The following is a 12,152-nucleotide window of genomic DNA, read 5'->3' on the forward strand; positions in this document are numbered from 1 at the left end:
AATATAAAATATAATAATTAATAACAGTCTCCTGACCTGAAACCTATAGAAAATGAGTGTGGTAAACTGAAGAGAAGGAGCACCAACACGGAGCTAGGAATCTAAAGGGTCTGGGGAGATTCTAGATGAAGGAATGTTCTCTGATCTCTTGTCAGGTGTTCTCCAAAGGTATCAAGCATTATAGGTGAAGACTCAGAGCTGGTATCTTGGCAAAAGGATGATGCAAAAAGTATTGAATAAAAGATTACCATTAATTGTGGCCAATGTGTATTAGAGAAAAACATTTATTTCATAATGAGATTTTCCCCCATTTTAAATTGAACAATGAATAAACTAACCCACAAACAGGATCATTGTGTCACATGGCCCGGTGGCTTTTCGGTCGCGGAGCAGTTGCGCCCTCTGTTGGTTCGCTGTCAGTCCTACAGCAACATCGTAGGCTGGATTGACGGGGAAGGATGTGGTCCTTTTTCGCACGGGATCCTATCAAAGACTTCAACTATGAGATTTTACCCGAAAACCAAGAAAAGTCAGGCATATGGACCCTTAGTCGGGGCAAGCGCAAGGTAAAACGAATTAGCACGTAATATAAAGCATGTAGTGTCGCAGCAGGCCGCTGAAGCCTCGGTCTTAAGTTTAGCTACATCCCGCGTAGCGTTGCGCAGTAAAGCAAATATAAAAAGCTCAAAACACCCCGAAATTCTTTGTAGGATTATATGTTTTAATAGGCAGTACTAAATATCTGTAGATGCGAATTTGTTTCAATATAAGGACCACTTATAACACAAACTAGGTTTCTTTTGTCATGCTTTCACCACAGTAACGTTAACGTATATATCGTTCCTGTGGCCACGTCAACAGAAAACTGCAGACACATTAGCGGCTTAATAATGATCTTATGACTAAGTACAATTGTTAGTATTCATTTGTTTATGTGTTTCCTTTTATTTTTTTGTTTGTAGTGTTTCACTGTCATCGCTCATTGTATTATGTATGATTATATAAATTGCTGAGAAAGGTGCAGCGTTTGTATTTACTGTACACGTGTCCTGACAGGCCATATTAATAACTGTATCACATGATCATTCACCAGAATTGTATCTGATCGTCATTTACTAAGTTTACTGGCGGGCATCAGTAACTATCTGATCAGCATTATAATGGCAGCTCAAACATCAGGGAGGGTTCTTACTGTAATGTTATTGACTAAAGGATATATATCAGTGGTTTCGTTCATTTGAAGACTAGTCAATATAATCAGGACATTCTGGGTTTTCCCAATCTAATTGCACTAGTCTTCTTGGCCAACTATAGATGAATTGTAACTTAAGTTAACTAGTACCCCCTCTTTATTCCAGACAACTGGTGAGCCAGTGTCAGTCTTCCTGTATGAGGTTTCCCAGGGAACAGAGGAGCAGACACAGCTGGCTAAAGCAGCTTTCAAACGCACAAAAACTCTCAGACATCCCAACATCTTGTCTTACGTAGATGGGTTGGAGGTAAGGATCCCATGAAATTATGTTGTTTATCAATGTGGTGATGAACCATAAGGGGGTTGTTCTCTTGAAGCAATATTGATTATTTAGGTTGAGGTGAGCTTTGTGAGTGTAACCCCTTGTCAGTTAAATATACTTGAATCCCAGAATATAAATATTTTAGTCACTTTTTGTTAGTGGGGGATTTTACACAAACTGAGGTTTGATGGTCAAGATTGATCCCGATTGCGTTAAAAAGCCATTTTTATGAAAACTCCTGTCTTTTCCTGTTTGGCATCAGACAGAGAAAAGCTTGTACATCGTCACCGAGCCAGTGACGACTCTGGCTGCTCACCTGAAGCTCCAGGCGGAGAAGGGAGGTGCGAGTGATTTAGAGGTGTCATGGGGCCTTCATCAGATTGTCGTAAGTTGTGAAGGCATGGACTAAAATTAAATTATTGTTCAATCATTAGTCAAATTACTCAGTTTGCTGTCACTCCTTTCCCATCAGAAAGCACTGAGCTTCTTGGTGAACGATTGCCATCTCAACCATAATAACTTGGGCATGTGGGCTGTCTTTGTGGACCGTGCTGGTGAATGGAAACTTGGAGGGTTGGATCATGTGACCTCAGACCAGGGAGACTCCACTTCCTTACCGCCACCTAAAGTGATCAGCCCCGACTTAGAGAGATATGACCCTCCAGAGAGCCCTGGCAATGGTGGAGATAAATGGTACAGGCAGAAATCTCCTATTCTCTAGTTCAGCCCATACATTTCCTATAGGTTATGAAAATTTTAAATTGACTTGACTTTCGATCAAGACTTAAAATGTTTAGTAAAATGCATATTTAATAAACTATAGCTTATTGTTGTGTCTGTACCATCTCAGGACAGGGGACGTGTGGCGTCTCGGTTGTCTCATTTGGGAAGTATTTAATGGAAGTTTACCACGTGCCTCCTCATTACGATCTCTCGGCAAGGTACTAGGGCATTTTTTCTTAACTAGTTGTGCAATAATAACTTTCTTCAGTAGTTTTGATTATTACATACAGAATAAAAGCTGTTTATACTCAGTCTTTCAAATCACTTTCTTTACTTCTTACAGATTCCAAAGCAGTTAGTGCCGCATTACTGTGAGTTAGTTGGAGCAAACCCAAAGATTCGTCCCAACCCTGCACGTTTCTTACTGAACTGCAGATCTCCTGGAGGCTTTATGAACAACAGCTTTGTGGAGAGCTGTCTGTTTCTGGAAGAGATACAGGTATTTAAACAATTGTGTGTTTGTCTTTTTCTGTGAGCCTGTATTGTGTTGTATTACACTAGCATTCAAAAGTTTGGTGTTGGTAATTCTAATATGCAGATTTGGGGCTTGAGGCATTTCTTATTACCAGTATTGCTGGTACAACTGTGCTGCATAGTATTTTTTTGAAACTCTTCAGGATTCTTTGATGAATAGGAAGTTCGAAAGAACAGCATTTAATGAATGGAAATCTTGATGTAAACATCTTTGTCATCTTTCATTGATTTAATGCATCCATTCCTTGATGAATCACCCTCAAATATTTAAACAGAAATTTATATTGATGAATATGCTTTGATAAATGAATAATTCAGATGTTATAAATATTTTATGTAAAATTATAAAACCGTGTGTAGGATGATCAGGCTATTTGTGTGGGTTGTGTTTTTGTGTGTATAGGTTTGTGTTGTTTTTACGTGTTTTTATTAATACTGTAACATGATTACCATAGATTTAGGTTAGATAAGTCACATAAAAGCTTGTTTGTTTGTGTGTTCATGTAGATTAAAGAACCTGCAGAGAAGCAGCAGTTTTTCCAGGACCTAAGTGAGAATCTCGACTCTTTTCCTGAAGATTTCTGTAAACATAAAGTGCTGCCTCAGCTCCTTACAGCCTTCGAGTTCGGCAATGCTGGCGCTGTCGTCCTCACACCATTATTTAAGGTGATAGACATTTTTGGTATTGCATTAACGCTTAACCATGTTGTACATTATCTTCAGAGCATCTTATCCAAAAGGTTTGAAGTTTCTTTAATAAATATATATTGTTTGTGTTAGGTAGGGAAGTATTTGTCAGCTGAGGAGTACCAGCAGAAAATCATCCCAGTCATAGTGAAGATGTTCTCCTCTACCGACCGTGCCATGAGGATACGACTGCTACAGCAGGTACATTAGAGTTTTCTACATTAGAGTTTCGTCATACCAAAGTCTCACCCAAACTTTCTGACTCTATCAAACACATTGTCTCAGTTCTAAATGTATTCTTTTTTCTATTTGTCTATCTTTTTTCCAGATGGAGCAGTTTATTCAGTATTTGAATGAAGCAGCAGTTAACTCACAGATTTTTCCACACGTGGTTCATGGCTTCACAGACACAAACCCTGCCATCCGAGAGCAGACTGTAAAGGTATCTGTATGCTCCATCTTCTCTCCTTTCCAGTGTTTTGAACCTCAGTGTAACTGATGTTGGCATATTTATACATTTACATTTATGCATTTAGCAAACACTTTTAAATAATGTTTCTTTTAATTTATTTTTCTCCTGTAGTCCATGCTACTGTTGGCCCCTAAATTAAATGAAACCAATTTAAATCAAGAGTTGATGCGTCACTTTGCACGACTCCAGGCCCGGGACGATCAGGGCCCCATCCGCTGCAACACCACTGTTTGCCTGGGCAAAATCGCCCCCTACCTCAATGCTGGGGTAACTGCATCTAAAACCCATAATCCTTCACGTATTGTTTTCTCTCAATGACCATCTTTTTCCCGATGCTTTTTTCTCAGATGCGCCAGCGTGTATTAATCTCTGCATTCTCACGGGCAGCTAAAGACCTGTTTCCTGCCTCACGTGCAGCAGGCGTCCTGGGGTTTGCTGCCACCCATCAGTACTATAGTGTGGCAGAAAGCGCCAATCGTATTCTGCCCACACTGTGCACACTGACTGTGGACCCAGACAAAAACGTCAGAGATCAGGTAAAGAAAATGTACAGCAGAACTGATGTGCACACTGATACAGTATCTATTTTTATGTTCTGTGGTTTGGGTGTGTAATCCATCATTTTTAAAACGGACAATTTAACTTAAGTATTTCTGTTCCTGTAGGCGTTCAAAGCCATAAAAAGTTTCCTCAGTAAGCTGGAGACAGTTTCTGAAGACCCCTCTAAACTAGCTGAAATAGGTATAATGTTTTTAAAAGCATATTTGTTACCCTGGACCACAAAACCAATCATAAGTAGCGCAGGTATATTTGTAGCAATAGCCAACAATACATTGTATGGGTCAAAATGATCAATTTTTCTTTTATGCCAAAAATCATTAGGATATTAAGTAAAGATCATGTTCCATGAAGATATGTTGTAAATGTCCTACCATAAATATACAAAAACTAAATTTTTGGTTAGTAATATGCATTGCTAAGGACTTCATTTGGACAACTTTAAAGACGATTTTCTCAATATTTAGATTTTTTTTTGCAGCCTCAGATTTTCAAATAGTTTTATCTCGGCCAAATATTGTCCTATACTAACAAACCATACATCAATGGAAAGCTTATTTATTCCGCTTTATTTAAAAAAAATTGACCCTTGCACGTAGCGTCCAATCAGAGACCTCAAATGAGGAGACAGTGGAGCCAGATGGGGATCGGTGGGACGATGAAGACTGGGGAAGCATTGAGGTGAATGCTGGTTATTCAAATTATGTAAAGTCGCTGTTGTTTTTTCAGTGCTTGACATTTTATAGTGTTAAAAGTTCTCTTACACATGAATACTGAAGAAATTTGAATAATTCCTTATCTCTGTGCACCCACAGGACCCTGAAAAGGTCCAAACAGATCCAGACGATTGGCATTCTGATTGGTCAGCAATGTCATCAACACAGAAGAAAAGCAGTGTAAGTGATTTGCATTAGTGTAGCTTATCGGATAAAAGATCACTATTATCCTTCTTGATTTGTTCAGTGTTAGCTTTGTGCAAATGTTGAGGACGTATTTACAATATCCTTTCTTAAAATTACTAAATGGAAAAACTTGACAGGTTTTTTTAACCATATTCGTTCTACAGTGGTTGACTGAGATGGGATTTTCAATATATTTTATAAAAATATTTCAAAATATATAGAGAATATTGTACGTGCATTGAAATATATTGATCAAATGAGACAATTCTATTCATTCAAATGTTACTTCACAAATAAATGATGTATTATCCTTTAACAAGGCTAAACTAAGCTTGTCATGTTTCCATAGGTGGGCCGGAAGTCCTCTGAGGCAGTCAAGAAGCAGAGTTCTGATTGGAGCTCTGGCTGGGATGCCGATGACAGCTGGTCTAATGAGAAAGACGCAGATGGTCAGGGTCAAAGTTCACCTGCTGATGAGGGCTGGGGTAATGACTGGGATGAGGATGGAAGTCTGGCTGAGAGTTTCACCCCAACACCTCGAAGTATAGCCTCAACCGAAGCTCCAAAGAGTGGCAGATTAAGCTCTGCGCAGGAAGGGGTACGATTGGCCAGCGATTATAAATGGGATGGAGCGGAAGGAAAATCAACAACATCCGATCTGTTGTCCATTGTGTCACAACGAAGTACTACGGTAAGTCTCTGGTGGAGGTATTTCCTTTCATTGTAAATTGCTAAATGTTATAGTTCCCTCCCGGTGTATAATGTTTATGTGTTTTTTTTTTGTCCACAGAAGTCTGATGGCTGGGATGCAGACTGTGCTGGAGACTGGGGAACAGAAGAAAACTGGGAGTCACTGGATGGAGATCAGGGTCAGAGACATTTGTTTTCCAGTTTATGCACTTAAACCAGAGTATTAAAATGCAGATTCATTCTTGTGTTTTCAGTTAGAAAATATAGAAAGTGCATCTCAAATAACCATGCTTTCACTCCCTCAGGTTTAAGTAAAGCAGAATTAGTAAAGAAGAAACGAGAAGAGCGGCGGAAAGAGCTGGAGGCCAAACGGGCAGAGCGCAAGGCGGCAAAGGGTCCTCTCAAACTGGGCGCACGCAAACTGGACTGAGCACTTGAGGTACAACAGATCATTGACACTTTGAAGATGAAGGGACTGCGAGATTTTAAAGAAACATTCTGTGATGTACGCTGGGCAACTTGAAAGAACTAAAATTCAGCCGTGTCTGCTGACTGAGGAACAGCTAACACACCTTAAACTATGATGTTCCTTTACTCTCCCCACAGTACCATGATTTTTATAATACACAATATCATAGTTTACTGAGTGTGCATGAACTCACTGGTTTGATTATTAGGAGAATAATATAATCCTATATATCTGTGTATGGATGTACACTGATTATACATTAACTAAGGACCGCTTTGCCCTGAATGCGATCTTTGAGGACATGAAAATGGATGATGCAGAGAAAATCAAACATGTTAGCTGTTACTTAATCATGATCCTAGATGGAACAATGCCATTACTAGTGCATGTATAAACACAGATGAATATTTTCAAAACAAAGGATTCACTTGACCAAAAAACATTGTAACTCATGAAAGGCGTTTTGTTCTTTCTTTGTTTGACATATGACGGGGTGAGGGTGGATGTGCTTGTTGGTTTGTGCCTTCTTCTGCGTTCCAAGTAAGCGGTACTGCTTATGTTGTAAAATAAACTAATCAACAGATGATTTTAGTTAATGAGACAGTCTGTGAAATCTGGTGCAATATTTTCAGAAGGGGTAATTAATGTACTGTACACACAGATGTAAAATCCAACTTCATATGTATTATAATAAAGAGGAGCAGTCTGTCTTTGGAAATGTGCTATACAGAATCATGTTGCTCAATTGCTATGTTTCACAGAACTTAGTCCAGCAAATGGTAACAAAGGTCTCATTGAACTGTCAGAAACACAGTGTTGCCTTCTAAAAATATATAACAGAAGAAGTGGTGAGATTTATTTTCTACAGTCATCAAAAATCTAGAAATATCAAGGAATTTAATATTATAATTTTATAGGCCTAAAAAACACTGGTAGTATTCAACTCTAAAATATTTAATTAGCTGAATTGTCTACAATATTTTCTATATAAAATCTAAAGAAAAATTCTAAAAATCCTTATGTGGGAATGACAAGGGTTGGGCAAAGTCATGGAAAGTTATTGGTCAAAAGGTTTAGTATAACCCTGTGATTAAAATTTGAAAATTGAAAATTTAGGGTTGAAATGCATTACTGGCTTATGAACATAACTCAGGAAGAAAGGTTTCTTAAATTCTAAGTACTGGACAGTAAGACTAATGTATTTATTTCAATCTCATTTCCTTATCTTTGGCCAGCGCTATATTTGTAAATGTTTATTTAAGGAGTGGTGGCAAATCCAACAGCCATAGATGATGTCACAGAATATAATTGCACAGTATGGTAATTGTTATCTTTCATTAATGTTGTTTACTTTCATTATGTAGTTCACCCTTGTCTTAATGGATATGAGTGCGGTGTCAATTTAGTTTGATCCCATTCACATTCAAGTGCCTCACCATTACCGTGATGATTACTTTTTTTCCTAAAGAGAATAATCAAAATGACATTTTGTGGTAATCAACATGCCACAAAATGAGCTTAACCTTAACCATTAAAGGGGTCATATGATGCTGCTAAAAAGAACATTATTTGGTGTAATGAAATGTTTATGCGGTTTAAGGTTCAAAAAACACATTATTTTCCACATACTGTACATTCTTGTTTCTCCTCTATGCCCCGCCTTCTGAAATGCGTCGATTTTTACAAAGCTCATCGTTCTGAAAAGCGAGGTGTGCTCTGATTGGCCAGCTATCCAGTGCGTTGTGATTGGCCGAATACCTCAAGCGTGTGACGGAAATGTTACGCCCCTTACCACATTGTGATGATGCCGTCAGGCCGGAGTGACAAGACAAAAACAATAAAACCCATTATAAACGAGGCATTTGTTGCATCCAGTGGGGATGGATTATGACATGTACTGTCTCTTTACACGTTGCATCGCGCCGCGTAAACATAAAACCATGTCTGAATTTATGATCGGAGAAAAGACAAACAACAAGCGCTGCTCTACACTGCTCAAAACTCGAATTTGAATCATCAGTTGCAAATTCTTTAATATAAAAAACGTACTTATAATCTGTGAGTCAGAACAGCCGGCATTGTAGTCTACTCTCCCAGGATCAGGAAACAGTCCTCCATAAAATGTGCTGCACACATCTGAATATTTGGGTTGAACTGTTCTGGAACAGTGTTGTAAATACATCTTAACCACTGATTTCTAGTCATGTCCTCTTTTGGAAGGCCAAACAAAGTAGTTTCGCTTTCAGGCCGACGGCCTAGTGTGAGCCGCGGCCGGCGGATTCGACGAAGGAGCGTCTGGCGGGTTTGCGGCAACCACATGTGACGACCCTGGGCTGGACTCCACTTCGTCCACGGTGAAAGCCGATCCGGCGATCCACAGCGCAAAGTTGATGTATTTCCTCAGTGACCAGCACGGATCAGCTCCAGGCATGACGAAGCGGATATTGTCCTCTTTTGGAAGGCCAACCAAAGTAGTTTCGCTTTCACAACGAAACACAGCGCCTTCACGACATGGTGGTGGCAACAATACTACAGCGAGAATAAAAGTTACGCCTTCTTTCTTTGTGTAAACATTTGGGTGGTGTTATGCAAATCTTCCCACACTGTAACGTAGACATGTGGGGGCGTGTTAGAACGAGCCGTTTTAGGTAGGCGTGGTTGAATCTTAACTTTTATAAAGAATATCTCTTTGGATTTGAGACTCTAGTCTTTGCAATTTTACAGATCTTCTTTATGCACCAAGAGCTTGTAACACTCCAAAGAGAAAGGAAAAATTGAAATCACATCATGTGACCCTTTTAATGAGAAATTTATTTGATCCATTAGAGGTATTTAACACAATGTCTCTGATGTTGTTGTCCTATTGCTATGCTTCCCACTGCTTTGCTGTCAGAAGAATTTAGTCCAGCAAATGGTAACAAAGGTCCCATTGAGCTGATGTAAGGCAGGCCAGTTTTGCAGAAACCTTCCGATTTTCTTGTGTAAATTATAATCTTGCACCATGGAACAAGAAAATTAATTTAACAAGTAACATCTACGACAGGGTTCCTCAAATCTTGCCCTGGAGGGCCAATGCGCTGCAGAGTTTAGCTCCAACCCTGATCAAACTCACCTACCTGTGATTTTCTAATGATCCTGAAGACATTGATTAGCATGCTCAGGTGTGTTTGATTAGGGTTAGAGCTAAACTCTGCAGGATCTCGTGGGCCAGATTTGAGGATCCCTGATCTACGATATGCTGGTATAGTATAATCACATTAAGAAATACACAAACACCTAGTATATGATGTCAAATATTTAATGGCACAAAAATAGCAACATGGCAGTTTATGTTAGGATTTATTTGGTCAAATATTTAGCTTGCTATTTTTGATTATATAGTATTAAAGTGCTTGAAGTGTTAATAGGAAACCAGTAGAAAGAGAAATGTGTGTGTGTGATATCAAAATTATTTAAATAAAATGAGATGCAGAGATTTGTCAGTAGCGAAATGCACCACTGTTAGCAAACAACAGAACAGATGGGGTTTTGTTTGGTTGCTGACAATCTCTTGTTCTGTTTAGGAATATTTCCATTTGTGCTCCTAAAACTAAGCCTGCCTAATCAATACATTAAATGTTTTAATTATCTCCATTAAATGCAATAAACATTTTACAGACTTTAAATATCAAAGGTCTCCACAGCTGTGCTTTCACTTCTTCATTCCCCAGTCTTTACTGGTTCCGTTTCTGTTTGTCTTTTGAGCCAAATATGGCTGCAGCAGCAGCAAGAACTGCAAAGATAGCTGCTGCAGCAAGACTAACTCCAACACCAGTCTCCACCGCTTTCCGCACCTATGACAATGGACAGAAAGTATTATATTAATTCACTGTATGATAAGAAAAGCTCCCATCACTGTTGCCTAAATCAATATTAAATAGTTTACCATAAAACAGTGCTGCAATACTGTGATTTGAATTTTTTTTTTGAGAAATTACTGAAAGCACTATTCACTACTTCACACTATTACTTCTGTGATGTTCAAACTGTACCTGTCGGGACTGTGGTTTTCCGTATCTCAGCTCTGTAACAAAGTGCTCACAGTTCCCTCTAAAGACACAATATGAAAGTTCTTGTCCCAAAAATCTATGTGCATCCCGTAGAATCTCGCGAACAGGACGTGTCTCATATTTCTCATCTAGAAGGTTGTTGATACAGTATTCATCATTGCCAGCTACTTCATAAAGTTCTTCTTTCTTCACTGTGGCTTTATCACATAACACCGACATCATACTGTAGGCTCCAGCTTGAGCATGTTCAGCTGAAGAGAAAGAAATGCAAAAACAAAGTCTGTAAAGCGCTTGACCTTTACATGTCATTCATGAGACTTAAATGGAATGTTTCCGACTGAATGCAAGTTAAGCTCAATAATTTGAGGCATGTAAAATACTCACAGGGAGGTGCCAGGTGAATCACATAACCTTCTCCAACATAAATAGCCCAGTGCTGATATGAGCCTCGGAAGATTTCAATAAGGTCTCCGGGCTCTGGCTTTTGATCCTCAAAGGAACACAATATCAGATGTCATATTTTGTTAAAGAGTCATTTAGATCGACAATAATATATCATACTGTTTGACTCAAATAACAGATACTATTGCACTTGTGAATAGAAAAGAAAAATAAAGCAAAAGTGTGCTTGCTAGAGGTTCTGTAGCTGATAATAATACAGTTCCTCCATAACAGACCTTGAGCAATAAGCATACATAATTACCTAACTGTGCAACAGTACCAAACACTACGATTTCTTCAATAACAACAGCACTAAAATGATCTATTCGCCATTTACTGTTACATTTCAGTTCGTTTCAGATTATTAAAATGCATTTACCTTTGTCGGTGCCATGGCAACCTCGAAACACTGCTCTTCTTGTTTTTACTCTTATCCTAGGAGAGACACTTAAACGACATTTGTGATCCGGACACAAGTTAATCTTTACCGTTACATTATGCATGTCGTTTATTTACGACTTTATGACTTTTAGATGGCAACAAATATGCGGCATATTCTTGAAAATTACATTAATCTCATTTCTATATAAGTGAATATAATAGGTTGACGCATCGGGAAAAAAATCAGGTTATAGAAGCAGAGTCGACAAGCAGACGTCATGCAAAATAAACAAACTATCCGGTCTTCTGCGGTCTTCATTCCGTAATCGAGATAAGCAAGTAACCCTGTGGTATAACGAAGGAATCATACTTACAGATAACGATGTTTGTCTCGGTGAGCTACAATCCGTGTAACGTTATTCGCGTCTGAAGCAAAAATAGCATCCTAGACCAAACCAGCTGATGTGACTGTTGATGTCGACCAATCAGCTGCAGGGTCCTTCGGCGCTGATAGAGATCATTGGTGGACGTCCTTAAAAGTGATATTGCTGTTCTAATTCATAACATAAACAATTTTACTTATGTTTTTATCAGTGCCATCAGGACTAAATCCTTTGTACGTTTCAGGAGACTTATAAGAGCCGGATTACATTTAGGTGGCGGTGGCCACTTTTCCATTGTTGGACAAAGAGTTATGGTGCGTTCAAGTCATGTCGGATAGATCGTATTTAC

General features: G+C 38.8%; 2 protein-coding genes across 3 annotated transcripts; one reads left to right on the plus strand and one right to left on the minus strand.

The window, feature by feature from the left end:
• The first annotated feature begins 375 nt into the window (after positions 1–375).
• LOC107550853 (N-terminal kinase-like protein) lies at positions 376–7,447 on the plus strand. The gene is made up of 17 exons (XM_016232255.1): positions 376–566; positions 1,359–1,499; positions 1,777–1,899; positions 1,987–2,207; positions 2,365–2,455; positions 2,581–2,736; positions 3,279–3,437; positions 3,552–3,659; positions 3,787–3,900; positions 4,042–4,197; positions 4,278–4,466; positions 4,596–4,671; positions 5,069–5,169; positions 5,304–5,384; positions 5,740–6,081; positions 6,181–6,259; positions 6,386–7,447. The coding sequence occupies exons 1-17, from the start codon at positions 459–461 to the stop codon at positions 6,508–6,510; spliced, it is 2,370 nt and encodes a 789-aa protein (XP_016087741.1). The 5' UTR covers positions 376–458; the 3' UTR covers positions 6,511–7,447.
• A 2,337-nt stretch (positions 7,448–9,784) lies between these two features.
• LOC107550891 (HRAS-like suppressor 3) lies at positions 9,785–11,905 on the minus strand. 2 transcript variants are annotated; one of them, XM_016232330.1, is made up of 5 exons: positions 11,795–11,905; positions 11,419–11,474; positions 10,983–11,088; positions 10,581–10,849; positions 9,785–10,382 (listed from the first exon to the last, which is right to left on the minus strand). In XM_016232330.1, exons 2-5 carry the CDS (start codon positions 11,431–11,433, stop codon positions 10,263–10,265), a joined length of 510 nt encoding a protein of 169 aa, XP_016087816.1. In that variant the 5' UTR covers positions 11,434–11,474; positions 11,795–11,905; the 3' UTR covers positions 9,785–10,262. The 2 variants fall into 2 exon arrangements, with proteins under 2 accessions (XP_016087816.1, XP_016087817.1); XM_016232331.1 differs by having other exon boundaries at positions 11,419–11,486.
• Positions 11,906–12,152: the final 247 nt, after the last annotated feature.

The sequence above is a fragment of the Sinocyclocheilus grahami genome, unplaced genomic scaffold, assembly GCF_001515645.1.
Source record: "Sinocyclocheilus grahami isolate Dianchi unplaced genomic scaffold, SAMN03320097.WGS_v1.1 scaffold409.1, whole genome shotgun sequence".
NCBI lineage: Eukaryota > Metazoa > Chordata > Actinopteri > Cypriniformes > Cyprinidae > Sinocyclocheilus > Sinocyclocheilus grahami.